Source organism: Alligator sinensis, unplaced genomic scaffold (genome assembly GCF_000455745.1).
Source record: "Alligator sinensis unplaced genomic scaffold, ASM45574v1 scaffold293_1, whole genome shotgun sequence".
In the NCBI taxonomy this organism is placed as follows: domain Eukaryota; kingdom Metazoa; phylum Chordata; order Crocodylia; family Alligatoridae; genus Alligator; species Alligator sinensis.
Genome location: NW_005842158.1, coordinates 2150895 through 2165988, shown reverse-complemented (window position 1 = coordinate 2165988; position 15094 = coordinate 2150895). Strand labels below are relative to the sequence as shown.

At 40.4% G+C, this 15094-nt stretch overlaps 1 protein-coding gene across 1 annotated transcript in view; it reads right to left on the bottom strand.

Annotated features, from left to right (window-relative positions):
- The window catches only part of LOC102377978 (cytochrome P450 2K4-like), a 17984-nt gene extending 2979 nt beyond the window's left edge, over positions 1–15005 (bottom strand). Inside the window, exons 1-5 of the mRNA XM_025206506.1 lie at positions 14624–15005; positions 5288–5450; positions 3961–4110; positions 1626–1786; positions 488–661 (exon numbers count right to left, since the gene is read on the bottom strand). Of these exons, the coding sequence (XP_025062291.1) occupies positions 488–661; positions 1626–1786; positions 3961–4110; positions 5288–5450; positions 14624–14809 (834 nt within the window). The 5' untranslated portion in view covers positions 14810–15005. The remainder of the gene's footprint in view (positions 1–487; positions 662–1625; positions 1787–3960; positions 4111–5287; positions 5451–14623) is intronic.
- Positions 15006–15094: the final 89 nt, after the last annotated feature.

The following is a 15094-nucleotide window of genomic DNA, read 5'->3' as shown; positions in this document are numbered from 1 at the left end:
CCTGCTGAGCCAAATTAAATTATGTCTGAGGAGTTTTAGTTTAATGCATATTTTAAAGCATTGGGGAATTCTGCTCATGCAAACAGACTCGCAGTTGAAGCACATGAAATGTCAAAAATTGTGGCATGTACATAGCCCTTAGAGGTTAGGACATACACTTAAGAAAAGGGGGATGGTGACAAAGAGACCGTCTCTTCCTATATAACTCCTGCTGTACTCAGGGGAACAGGATTCTGTGCAGGACTTGTAAATAAACAGGGTTGCATCAACAGTACCTGACTATCCTCATCTTCTGCAAAAGTGGCAGCATTTTTAGGGAACTCCTTGGTTCCAAAGGGGCTAACAGCAGCAAGCTTTTTAGGTACCTCAGCTAGTTTGTCAGGCAGGTACTTCACTCGAGTTACACTACCATGCAGTTATGCTTTTAGCTCCAATATACAGGAAGGAAACATGCAAGTCTGAAAAAAATGTTGAGACGCCCAGTTACCTCCTGCTGTTTTATGAGGAAAGCATCAATCAAACTTCTTTGGTCGTTTTTGTCTAGGTTTTTGAGGTGTTCTATGAAAGTAATTTGTACAAAAGCACGCATTTCGTCTCTATTTCGAAGAAGAGTTTTGTGACCCTTCAGGAGAAATCCAAGGGCTGGGAACATATTATAGACCTAAAAAATAAGAGAAGATACAAAAAGGAAAAATAAGCATTGAGAATACTTCATGTATGTACACTTATAAATCAAGGGTCTGAAAGTACTTAACAAAATTAAGTGAATGCTTGCATGTTTTAATTTGCAAACTAGCTAACTGAGGCAATAGGGAGTTCTTTTCTTGCACGTGGGGGTACGAACAGCTCATAAAACCTCACTCATAAGCTGATCCTGCCTTATCTAGGAGCATACAGGGGGGAAGCAATAATTGCAAAGCTACTGTCTAACCTGTAGACGCTACATGCTTGAATCCAGTAAGTGACATGAAAAAAAAGAGAGGGAAGAGATGCGGGAGCTCCCCAAGAAAGAGCATCCAGGTATGATTTAGAGGAACAGTGCACCAAACTGTAGCTTCAAGAACTCTGCCTCCATTCATATGCCTTGTTCATCTGGGATATGTTTCAGCAGCATGAAAGGATTATGCATAGTTAAAAGCCCTGCAAGAAATGGTAGGGTGTTAGTCAAGAGGTTAATGTATCAGTAGAGTGTAGCTGCCTAAGGAGACAGGATGCTTCACTCTGGGTAGGACTACATGGCCGCCATGGAGTGATGATGGAGCTAGTTCTCAATGATCCAGCTCAGGACCTACAGCAGCTGTGGGAGGAGGGAGCTGTACACAAGCTAACTTACCCAGCTGCATCACAGGACTAGGGCACTGCCCTTTTTTAAACAATAAGTTTTCTCCTGTGTATATTTTGGGGCTTATAAGTAGAAAATATACGTATTATTATCCTTCACTCAGTTTTGTAATGCGAGAAGTTCTCAGCTGTATATATATGAGAGGAAATACCCAGGTGGACCTACATGTTCTCCTCCATTTCAGCAGGCTGCTTCTGATTAGTAGGAAAGATGTAATATTCTGCACAAGTCAAACAACAACATGCCTCTATTTCAACAGTAAGATAAAGTAACTCAAACTTACTGCAACTGAGGGATATCCACCAACCCTTACATTTTCATTAATCAAATTTAGGAGTCTAATGAACTGGGGATCTTCATAGGCAAACCGCTTTCCAAGTAATATGGATACAATTATATTAGCGACTGCTGCATTCATTATTATTGTGGGATCAAAGGGTTTGCCTAAAAAGAAATTCAAAACAACGAAGAAATTGTGAAAAAGGATCATTAATAAAAAGTCATGTTTATTATTTAACCATAGCACATAGTGACTGCAGTCCAAACTCAGGCCATCATTCTCCTAGGTACTGTGCATACAAATGAGAGGTACGTTTTGGCCCAAAGAGTTTGCAATTTAAGGGTGCCTAGCCACGCTCAGCAAGCTTGCAATCTAAGGGTGGCTATATGTGTGCAGTGAGGCTGTGCTCCGATGCGCTGAAAGTACAATTCATCGGAGCAGACTTGCTTAATTGATTCTGCTACAGCACAGTAATTACTGTGCTCCAGCAGACTCCAGTGTCACGTGTATCAGCGTCCCTGCTCTGAAAAATGGCAGCGTGAGGGCTTTAACTAATTTGTGTGATAAGTTTTAGTTAAAGTGCCCCCACCACCATTTTTCAGCATGGGGATGCTAATGCATGAGATGGTCTGGGGACTTTAATTAGAATGGCTCTCAGAGCTGCTCTAATTAAAGTGCCCCAGCACCCCGCACTCCCAGAGCATGTGAATAAAAGACCTAAGCTATCACAACAAAGAGTGGATTAGAGCAAATATTATCATTCTCATTTACAGAGGGAAAACTGAGGCCAAGAGAGAGGAAGTAACTTGTCTGAGGTCACATCAGAGCTTGGTGGCACAACGAAGAACTTAGTCCAGGCATACTGAGTTCCTGCTTCCTGACACAGCCTTACCCACTGTTACAGATCTCATGGAGCTTTTCCTTGATGAATACTTATGAGGCTGGCATGTTTGGATCCACATGCCCTTGGTCTTGCTATGTCTGTGCAGGTTCTTGGCATTGACTTATATGGCTTCTTGGGTTAATGTTAAGGGAAAAGTTTCCCAGCGTGGTCCCCATTACTAGATGTGGGACCGGCAATCCATCCGTCTTAGGCCCTAGGATTCTCCAAGAGATGGAGCAGACTTTCCCCAGAACGTAGGGGGTCCTCTGGGTAACAGTTTAACCAATCAGGAATACATGACTGTTGGAACAAGCATGAGCGTATATGCAGAAGCAATTCTAAACCTATTGCTGTTTTAGAAAGTAGAAGTGATATAATGATAGTAAAAAAAACCCTGTATGCCATTTCCTGCCTCAGTTTCCTCACCACTCTTGAGCTCTCTCTTTGAGACTGCGCCCTTTCCTGATCCTAGGTTTAGTTTTCCTGGACCTCATATCTCTGGTTCACTCTTCCTCTCCTCTAGTTCTGGGCTACAATACACAGTTGCTCAGAGCCCAGCTTGACCAATAATAATTTCCAGTCCCTTCTGCTCCATTCTGCACAGCCTCATTCTTCCCCTTCCTTGATGAGCTCAGCAGCTGCTTGGTTACAAATCAATTGAAATCTAGACCTGAAAAACTGGTTTTGCTCAGTTATATCCTTCTTATTCTTTTGCTTTTGTTGTTGATCCTTCATGTCTTCTCCATTTACAGGCAAACACACAGGCATCAGTCTCTCTCTGCTTGAATCCTGGAGATCATATACAGAATCCAGGAGTTGGACATCGAGAGCTGTTTCCAACCATCATGAAACCATCTTCAATCAAGAGGTAATAACTTATAATGGATTCTTCTGAAGAAAACTGCAGATGCATATTATATTCACTAGTCAAGGAGACCTTACATTCAATTCATTTAGAGAGACCTGTCGTGAAATAAGGAATCAAGATGTTAGTTTTATTCGTCCTAGTTTATCTGTCCCTAATGCTACTTCCCACTTCAATCTGTGAAGGCCGTGAACTGAGAAAATATTATCATTGATGGAGGATCTGCCCTGGAGGGGAGGCAGTTTCCATTAACATCACAGTATGGATCAAGATTCATGGATCTCCATTCAACCTCATGTTGCCTTGAGCCCAAACATTGTCAGTCCCAAAGACTGGGGATGGAAAGGGTCTGTGTTCATGGGCTTTTGAAATTCCAAGACATGGAAGAGGAGGAGAAAGCAATGAGTGGAGGTACTGCTCTCCGTGCTGTATTAATTACCTTTAATTTCTCTAGCAAATAATTGAAAAAGAATCAGCAAGATTTTACAGTTCCTCAATGGAAAACATTTCATGAAACATGATACTTTTATGCATCTTACAAGGCATGAAGCAAAATCGTAGAGGTTGTCTGAAGTTAAGCACCCACCCACCTTTCTGAGATTCAATATTCTCTATCAGATATCCACACTCTTCAACTATCCGGTCCTCAATGGCTGCCTTGCCCATTCCAAAGTCTCGCAAGGTTGAGAGAGTAAATCTTCGCATCACTTTCCAGTTTTCACCACATGCAAAAATAATTCCTAAAGAAAAGCAAAGACTTCAGGTCACAAGAATAATTTAAATCAATGCTTAGAAATATTGAAAATATTACTCTTCCTTGCATAACATTTGGTTAGATTAGTGCTTGGGTAGAAAAGCCGCCATATACCCTCTTAGAAAACATTGCTAGTTTCCAAAATCTGTTTTTATTCCAATGCAGAATGAAAATGAACGTTTTAAAAATCTGATGAAAAACATGTTTTACAGAGAAAAGCATAGCTCAACTAGAGCTGTCTTCTGGAACATGGGGGGTTTCTGTTCCAAGCACTGCTCAACAGAAAAGTGAACATATGTCACCCACACTAGAGGAACCCATCACCTGGCTAGACTGGGGTTTCTCCCTCCATAAAATAATTTGTGTACTTAAAATCCCTTCCCAGCAAAGTTTATCTAGAATTTTTTATATTGTTAACTCTTCTCTAGGAAGGTTTTGTCAGGGAAATTCCTTTCTTGAGTAGGGGTTTGGAGCAAATGATCTCTTTAGGTCCCTTCCAGTCCTACTTTTCTGTGCTTCTGATTTTCTTTCTTACTTACCCATACTGAGGAAAATGTGTCTTAAAATACAGCAGTCAACATGCTTAGATAATGGTATATTCATTCTCTAACTGTTTTTTGTAATGCAGGTAAATTTAATTAAATATATTTTTCTATTTAATTTAAGATAAAAGCACCATATTTATAGAGATTTACAATCATTCAGAAGAGAAAAACTGTCCAGAAAATATCCAATGGTAAGGTGTCACAAGCAGGGGTAACACCTGACGCTTACATTTCCTTATCCATATAGGGTTTTCTTATATAGAGGTTTTGCTAGGTGCGTGTTATTTGAGAAGCACTTGGGATCTTCTTGCCTTGTTTAATGACCTGCTAGTTAGCCCATAGTTTTTCTTATACTGATGTATAGTGAGGATAAGGAGGTATTAGGAAGTCTTATTTCTCCACGATGCTCAGTATGGTAGTCTCTGCTCTCACCCACACCTATTTTGTCTTCAGCTACACCTGCTGACTGCACTGAAGTTCCTGTTATTTAAATAGATTTAGAAGGATAAGGGTACAAACAGGCACATTAGCACCTCAATCATCTGTTCCCTACATGGGGAAACATTTCTACTTGGTTGAGTCAAGTTAGTTTATGAGTAACAATAAAATTTAAGTCACCATTTCCTTTCAATAAGTCTTCAAATACTGGAATTTTAGGCCTCGCTGCGAATGCATCTGCCTGATTCACCAGAGCTTCCTTCACTGTCTCGTAGCCTGAGAGCACCACCATCTTTGTGAATCCCATCTGAATGCTGAAGACTGGCCCATACGATTTTGACAGCTTAAACGAGGAAAAAATACAAGTATTTCACAAGCAGTGGGCCAAATTCACCTACTGAAGTCAACAAAACAGCAGAGATGTTTGCTTGAAAAAACTGACATTATGGAAAGAATAATTTAGACAAATAGAGAAAGACATGCCAATCCATTATCGCTCTGCCCACTTTTGACTGATTTGGAGGAAATTAATTCATGTTTATGGACACTATAAAGAACATACCTTTAAATAGTGTCACCTGAAGGTTTTCCCTTTCAGTTACAGTAGGGAGGCATTATGATATTTGTACGCATTAGCTGCATGGATAAAGATCTGCCTGTTAATTGCATTCGGAATTCACAGTGAGCACAGTGATTTGTTAATGCAAACTTGGACTCAAAAATGTCATTGAAATCATGGGCGACTGGTGCCTCCTGAGTCTGGGGGGTGGGGGTGAGGGGTGTTCCCCCAGTGGCTGATCTCTGATAAAACCAGGAGTCCCGCTGGAGCTTCTCTCAGCACCCCCACTCCCTGGCTGGCGAAGGCCAATCTCAGGGTGGGCATGTGCTCCTCCGCCCCGTGCCCCCTCAAGCATCGCCTATGATTGAAATAAAGATCACACTTAAAATCCATCTTTGATTTTAGCTATTAGAAGATATTACAGGGATGAAGTATCACATTCAGATTTCTGCCAGATATGTGGGATGCATATGTGGAGGAAGTGGCCTGTGAGTTTAAGAGTGCCCTTGAGAAGGTCACAAAGTGATCAGAGGTGCAGGTAGCTCAGGAGCTGTATCATCATTATTAGCAGAGTATGTGGGATTGAGTGGCAGTAACAGATTTCCTGTAAGTGTCACTGTCATGGGAGAAAACTCCCTGGTGTTCGTTGTCTAGCTGGCTTAGAGACCAGACAACGCGGGTGAAGGGGTAACTAGTTTATTTATTTGAGTAAAGACCATAAAACAGCAAAGAGGCAAAATGGCCCCGACTTAAGGGTGAGGCTGTCTTTTATATTTTTTTTAATAAAGAAAACTATAAGGTTATTGAATATGCAATATTTATGGTAATCATCTCCTTATATGGTGTATTATAAATCTCAGTATTTTTTTAAAAGAAAAAAGTTAGTGTTATCTAATACATTTTAATCTGTTTTTTTGTATTTTGTTGTATCATCTTCTTCCCTCTGGGCCCCACTTATCTTATCTCACTCCTAGCTGCAGCTGGTACTCAGTATACAGACTTAATTTTTGCTTTTTTTTAACAAATTGGTTAAGGCACTTGACATAAGAAAATGGCTGGCTTAGCTATCATTTTGTCTTGTGGTCAGCAACATTGCTAGGCCACAGGTCATGCCTTGTGTTTAGCTACAAAGCTAATATTATTTAATAATTTAAATTATTGTTATCTTAACAGTATACTACAGAAAACTATTTTATTTTAGGGTAAAAACAAACTTGCCCATCACAATCCCCCCTTTGTTCCAAACTTTTAAAAGTTTTGGAACACACTTATAAGTATTTATGCTTTAGTGGAGTTAGGCCTTGATGATTGTTGCTGGGTATTTGTATGAACTGACCATATATTTTTACTTGTTTTTGTATAATTTGTTGTCTCAAAGAATATAAACACTGAAAACAGCATAACAGGCAGACTATAAAAGTTTAAACCATCCCGTAAGGGAAGGGAACCAACCAATAAACCAGTTAAGAGATGTATTTTGGGGATTTTAGCTATATTTTTGGCATTTTGGATATGTATAGCTGTATCACTGAGGTGGTTTTGAACTATGGGAAAAGAGCTGTTAACCTATATTTAACATTCTGGTTTGATGACTGCGCAAGCACCTCCCTGGGCAGAGAGGAGGAAATTAAGAGATATGTAATTTTGGATTATTATTTGTCGGAGTTCTTCTTGAGTGTTAGTTAAAGCTGTGACAGCTTTTGAAAGCTCTTGGTGGCCTACCCTGTATTCGTGGGCCATTATTTTAATTATAGCTTGGAGGCGCAAGGTGTATTGTCTAAGACAGGAAGTATCTATTTTAGGGAATAAAGCGGCTACGGAGCACCCAATAAGTTTTTTTGTGGTAAGTGGTTCTTTGAAATTATTTTTTAGCATATCCCGGCTTTTTGACAAATCCCTCTTGTTTCGCCACCTGTCCCATGGAAGGTGCGTGGCGAAGGAGGTAGAGGGGCTTAGCAGTGTTGGATAGTAGATACCTTTTCCTTTGGCGGGGATTTTATAGTAGGCGTAAGAGCTATAGACCCAATATTGCCCCTCTAAAGCAGTGAGGCCTGAATACTTGGGGGGTATATGGCTACCATTTTTTAATCTTAGCATTTTTTGTCCACCTTTTGATTTAAAGGAAGGATTTGTAGTTTTATTGAAGAAGCAATGTCTCCGGGAGGTATTGCAGTATAAACAATATTATAGGGTATTCTTTAAATTGTATTTAGGATTAATGTTATTGGTTAAGTTTTTTTTGTTGTAAAAATTATTGTAAGAGCTGTAAAAAGTAGGAGTTTGTGTATGATTATTATGCCAATCTCCTCTAGTAAAATTAGTATAATAATGACGATGTGTGCTAGTATTTAAGTTTAGATAGGAACTTTTTGAACAGTTTATGTAGAAGCACCAATCTCCAACTACTGGCACAACTAAGTAGTATTCTCGTTTATTTTGTTTTTAAGTTTTGTTAGGGAGATTGGGGTCACTAGATGGATTTAGAAGTGATTTTATTGTTTTTTAGGGGTAGGAATCATAGGGATTCCTCCTCGAGCATGGAGATGGAGACGGTTATATGCCCAGCAGTTACTATGGTTTTTTGTTGAACTATAGTAATGTGAGGGAGGATACCAGCGGGCAATGTTGACTTTTTTGTTTATTTTAGAGAGTTTGATTGAATCGCTAATTTAGACAGGAAAAGTGTGGGTGTCAGGATTAGCACATTTGTAATAACTGGTAGCTATAGTTGACCCTGTAAAAGACTTATTTTTTTAGCAAACAGAAAGATTAGAAATAACATAGTTATAAAAGCCATATTATAACAGAAATCAGCACAAACAGTATAAATAATCCTGTAGTTCTGGTGATTATTTTGTAGAAGCAAAGGATAGCTGAGGCCTTAGAGAGAGATTCTTTAGATAAGAGGAAGACGGCTGTAAAGTTGTCTTGAAGACACAAAACAGATAGCCCTAAGGCAGGAAAAGCTAGTTTGGGAAACCCTTTGTCTTGAATCTATAAAAGATTATTTTCCTTTTGCTATACAGCAGAGAGCCTGGGGAAAATTTTTTTTAACTCTCTCTCCCTTTAGCTATTGAAATAAAGTTTTTATCTGACTTGATCCCAGATTTTATAGCATGTTTTTTTATGACAGTTTTTTTAGGATAGGTAACAGTTTTGAAGTGTTTGGTTTTGAAGGTGTCTAAAGGACACTGTATTTAAAACTCGGCTTTTTTTTGGGGGTGGGGGGGCGGGTTTGGCAGTATTCCAAAAGGGTGACAATTTATCGGCAAACTTTGGTCAGTTTGAGTTTTTTGTCTGAAAGTGGACTGGTAATCCAAGAACCATTTGATATTTTGTCTGTTTTTGGTCTACCCTTGTTGCGGTTAGGTAGACAAGCGGTGCTCCCGCGAAGTCTGCAGTCGTCTTTTTCTGGCTTTTTTTTTTTAGGTCGGGGAAGCTTGCGTTGGAGCTGATCCTGAGCTCTGGTGAAACTTTTGGGTTTTTTTGTATGAGTATAATGAATTTAGTTGTCTTTTTTTGTTATTTTTATGGCGGTGTGGGAAGTGAGGAGGATTTGATAAGGTTTTCTTATCTTGGTTTAAGAGGAGACTGTTTTTAAGGTTTTATATATACTTAGTCTCTAGGCTGGACGCGCTGTGTTGGAACATCGGCAGGTAAGGGTTAGCTTAAAACAGCATATCTATGGAGAGATTTTAACTGAAACTGTAGAGATAAAATATAAGAGGTGAGTCTTTTATTGTCTAAAAGAGAGAAAGTGTGAGCCGGTAATAAAGGGGAATGTTGGGGAACAGGGTGTCCAAACAGTAGCTTGTAAGGGCTGAGATTTAGTTTTTTTGGGGGGTGAAGAGCTAGTGGGAGAGCCTTAGTCTATTTTAACCTGTTTTTAGCACATAGCTTTTTAATTTTTTGTTTTAGGGTTTGATTTTTTTTTTTTTATTTGTTCTGAGCTTTTTGGGTGCCAAGGGGTATGGACTTTTTATTTTATTCTTAAGAAGCTGGTCAGAGTTTTGTTTATGTCAGCAGTAAAATGTGATCCTTGATCGCTTTTAATGATGCGTGTTGGACCAAACTTGGGTATAATTTTGTTAAGGAGCACTTTTAATACTTGTTGTGCTGTAGCTTTTTTGGTGGGGAAGGCTTTTATCCACCCCGTGAGTTGGTTAACAATTATTAGGAGGTTTTTGTACCCATTGTCTTTAGGCAAATTTGCAAAGTCTATTTGTAGTTTTTTTAAAGGGAGTGTAAGTCTAAGGGCAGGCTCCAGAGGGTCTTGATTTTTTTTTTTTTTGATGTTAAATTTTTTATATATACTGCAGTGTTTTAAAAGTCTTTTTGTTTTTTGGTAGACTTTGGGTGTATAGAACAGTCTATTAGTGATTGTAGCAAGTTTTTTATAACCTAAATGCTTGTTTTGATGGAGTTGTTGTAGATAAGGTCTAAGGGCTGTTTTAGGTAACACTAATTTTTTATATTTTTTTGTCCTTTTTTGTTTTTTAGCTATTTTATTCTATGAAAGATCAGGCATAGAAAGCAAAAAAAACATTAAACTCACTAGAGAGAAACTATTTTAGGACATTTAGAATTTTTTACCGTGACAAACACTTTTGTAGTAATATATATCCTGTCTAATATGCCATATAGCTCTTGAGAAACGAGCAGTTTTATTTATTTTTTGTCTTATAGTATATGTGTAAAAAAATTTTTTTTTGTCTTATAGTATATGTGTAAAAACTTTTGGCATTTTAGCCTAAGAAAAAAACAATGCAGCCTGGTTCATCGTCACTAGGTAGAGGTAATAGAGTAGCCGGATTTAGGGTATTGTATATTTTTATGACTAGGTTTGTGGCTATTAAAAGTGTGGCTTTATATTTGTTTATTCTCTGATGAGAAAAATGTTGAGTGTTTTCCTGGAGGAGGAGGAGGGCTATTGTGTTTATTGTTGTAGCTGTTGTTATTGAGTGAAGGCAGCTTATTCCCCCCTTTATCACTGGATTTAATTGTGTAGAGAAGTAAGCTATGGGTGGCTTTATGATTTTAAAAGACTGGTTCTTTTTTTTTTTTATTAAAGTTTTAGTAGTAATGGCTAAGATTTTTGCCATGAATTTATCTTTAACATCTTTAGTGTCATGTTGTAGTTTTTTTTAAATATTTTTGTTAGCCTGACTTATGAATATAAGTCTTAATACAGGCAAAGTGGCAGGTGACTCGGGATCTATGTTTTTATATTGGCGTATGGCTTTATAGAGTCTTTTAAAGTAGTTTAAAGGGAGTTTTTTTGGACTCTGAACAGTAGATGTTATTTTAGACCAGTTTGTAGTTTTATCTCCTGTTTTTTTAAGGTTTTTTAAGATATATTTTTTAAATATTCATATTGAATTTTTCCCCCTTTTTTATTTTAATTTTAGTCTGGATCTTGTCTGGGTATGTTATTGGGCAGGGGGTAGTTTTGCTGATGCTGATCGGCTAAAATTGATTGGCATGGCATAGCACTTGGGTTTTTTTGTCTGAGGTTAAAAGGCTTTCGAGAAGCTTTATGATGTCTGACCAGGAGGGGTTATGAGTCATGAAGATGGTTTTGAAGTGCCTCAGAACTACTTCGGGATCATCTCTGAGCCTGGGGGTATTGTTTTGTCAATTTAAGAGGTCGGTGGTGGAGAACGGAGTGTGTGTCCAGTGACTGATAACTCCTCTACCCCCACCAGGCACAGGGTATTCTCTTAGAGGTAATTGAAGATTGGGCAATTTATGACGAGTGCGATTTGAAATCGGGGGGGGACTGGAATCTGGAGAGGGAGCTCTGGTTCCATCTCCAGATCTGGGACTCGTGGATTTTGAGAGAGGCGATTGAGGTGATGCCTCTCGAGGATTTTTTAGTCCCACGGCTGGCCTGGGGGTAATATTGTCCCATAAATACCAATAATTCATTTGACCGGGGCAGAGGTCCTCTAAGATTTTTTGTAGGGCAGCCAGGAGATTTAGGTCAAATGATTTATTTTTTGGCCATTGTCTTCCCAAATCTAACTGAGACGTATAAGACGTCCAGTTAGTCAAACAGAGTTCTGCCATACGAGATTTGGATAGTCCTGCCCGTCCCTCCAAGTGTTTTAAATTCCTAATCATATAATCAAGGGGGGAATTGGGAATAGCGTTTTTTTGGCCGGAACCCATGATGATATTTAAGTATTAGCAGTCTTATTTCTTAAGTCCTACCTGTCTAGAAGCTGTTTTGTATACGTACAACAACCGGTGTTCTTGCACCCCACTGGCTTTCTCCGTGAGGGGGGGCATCTTGAGTCTGAGACCCTAGTCATTAGCCGTTATAACAGCATTTCTACCTCTTATCCGTGTCTTTCACCTTTCGGCTAGGCTGCTGCTCTAACAGCTTTTAAAGTAGCAGACGGATACCCTTAAAGACTGCTCTCAAAGTCCTCTAGAGAAATAAAGGTGGGACTCAAACCCACAATCAAACAAAGAATAAAGGTGGGACTCGAACCCACAATCAAACAAAAACTAAAGGTGGGACTCGAACCCACAATAAAACAGAAACTGGAGGTGGGACTCGAACCCACAATAAAACAGAAACAAGACCAAAGTCCTCTAAAGGACTAACCAGAAACCAAAACCCTGGAGCAACCAGGAACCAGAAATTGAACTAAAAACCAAAAACATACAGACCTGAGATACTCACCAGCACCGTCCCTTCACCCGATTTAAGGATCCTGCCTTATTGGTCCCAAGGGGACCGTCCATCTCCCAAGACTGACCCAAATAGGTGAACTCACCTGGTGTGCACTGGGGTGTCAGGGGCTGGAGGTCTCCAAAGGCTCCAAGCTAGACGAGTCCCATCTGGGGTGCCAAATTGTTATGGGAGAAAACTCCCTGGTGTTCGCTGTCTAGCTGGCTAAGAGACCAGACAACGTGGGTGAAGGGGTAACTGTAGTTTATTTATTTGAGTAAAGACCATAAAACAGCAAAGAGGCAAAATGGCCCCGACTTAAGGGTGAGGCTGTCTTTTATATTTTTTTTAATAAAGAAAACTATAAGGTTATTGAATATGCAATATTTATGGTAATCATCTCCTTATATGGTGTATTATAAATCTCAGTATTTTTTTAAAAGAAAAAAGTTAGTGTTATCTAATACATTTTAATCTGTTTTTTTGTATTTCACTGTACCATTTTCTTCCCTCTGGGCCCCCCTTATCTTATCTCACTCCTAGCTGCAGCTGGTACTCAGTATACAGACTTAATTTTTGCTTTTTTTTTAACAAAATGATTAAAACACTTAACATAAAAAAATGGCTAACTTAACTATCATTTTGTCTTGTGGTCAACAACTTTACTAGGCCACAGGTCATGCCTTATACTTAACTACAAAGCTAATATTATTTAATAATTTAAATTATTATTAACTTAACAATATACTAAAAAAACTATTTTATTTTAAAATAAAAACAAACTTACCCATCACATCACCAATGATGAAAGGAAGCATTCTAATATAATACAAACCTTAGTCTGTCTGTCTGTCTGTAATGCTGCAGGCCAACTGCGCATGCACCACCCACAGGGCAGGTCAGATTGGCTGGCCTGGAGCATTACAAACAGATATACAGACAGGAGGAAGCAAAGGCAGTCGGGGGCCAGGGGGTGGGCCAGGTGGTCAGGGGTGCAGTGCGCTGCCTGCTGCAGGGCACAATGTGCTCCTTGCCAAAGGTTGTGGCCATGTGGCATGCTGTCTGCCATGGGGCACCCCATGGCACATGTTTTTGGGAGGCACGGTGTGGCACCTGCTCCCCACCGTGCTGCCTTCCACTCCTTGCTGCCTGTTGTTGGGAAGCATGGCGTGGCGTACCCCCAGGCCACAGCTGGCAGGGAGCATGAGGCGGTGGGGAGGACGAGGAGGGGAGCAGGCATGGAGAGCAGTGCGTTGTGCTGCTCCCTAGACCTCCTTACCCGCTCCCTGGCCCCTGACTGCCTCCACCCTGGGATGGGGAGTGAGTAGGGAAAATGCGGGGGTGGTTGCTTGTGGCTGGACACTGAGCGAGGGCAATGCAGGACACAGGCTGGTGGCTATGGCTGCTGCATGCAAGCTTCCCCCGACTCCTTCCTGGGAGTTAGTGCAGGGTGGATCAGTGGGAGGTGGTGGTGGGAGGCACATGGGGCTGGTGGGAGCATGTGCCCCCCTTTGGCTCCTCCATCCATGCCCCTGAATGAACCATGGAACTCTTGATTGCCCCATGACCCGGCCCAGCCAGAGCCCTGTTCATAAAGAAATCAGAGAAAAAATGCGTTACAGGCCTTTTGGAAAAGGGACTATGAATAGTTAGGATGGGAAAGATGAATTATGAGCAGTTGTAGAAAAACCATGAACTATTCAGAGAAAACTAAATTCTTAGGAGCTAGCAGAGCACAGCCAGTGACTTATTGTACAACAAGAACCACAAGATAAGCAAGGGCCCAAGACTGATAGAGGTTCCCACCCAGATTCCTGGCAGAGATACCATCTGTTGGGGGAAATATTGAGGATGATTTACTAGAGGGAAGCAGGATTGAAGATGCCAGAAGTAGCAACTATGCTTCATCCACTCAGAATTTCCCCCATTTTACAGCTGAAGTGGAAAAGTCTTCAGGCCAAAGGGGAGCACCTCCAGGCTGAGATGGATCAAGTGCAACATGATGCCCAGCTCCTTGCGACAGTTAGCAGAAAGAAAACAACTGAGTGCACCAGCTGCAAGAAAAGCAGTGTCAGCCGGAGCAAGCGGAGGAGAACCAGCAGGGGAAGGGGAGAGGCAACATGAGCTTGAAATGCAGGAAAAGTGCCAATGGCCCCTCAATACCACGAGGTATTCACAAAAACAAGGTATTCACAAAAGCGGTAGAAAATCCTTTTGTCTTTTGGAACAAGGTGGTGTAATGGTATGTAATGATCTATGGGAGAAGATAAAGATTTACCTCAATGAGAGTCCGGTAGGGTCTCTTCAGATCGATGATGTGCAGGTTTCCAATGATGGGTAAAGGCCTTGGTCCTGGGGGAAAATCCTTTCTGATGCGGGTACTCCAGAACCTTGTAATTTTTATAATAAACATGAGAGTCAGGGCAAACACCAGAAATATCGGAATGGGATCAGCCCAATCCATTTCTCTTCAGCAAGCAGGTGGTTGGAAGCGTTAAAATGAGAGGGTGAGCAGAACAAGCTAGACCACGGCGTAATGCTGGAGAACACAGACTATTGCAAAAACATCATGTACAATGGAGGATTTTAACTCTCATGTGATTAGGAAATAATTAATCTCCTCCCCCTGGAGAGGGGCGATTGCAGCATGTGTGTCTTCGGTGTTTTACTTTTAAACAAACTGCATAGCTGGTTAGCAGAGAAGTCTGTAACTCTCCTTTCTTTACTTTCTTAGCGCTTAGTACAACAT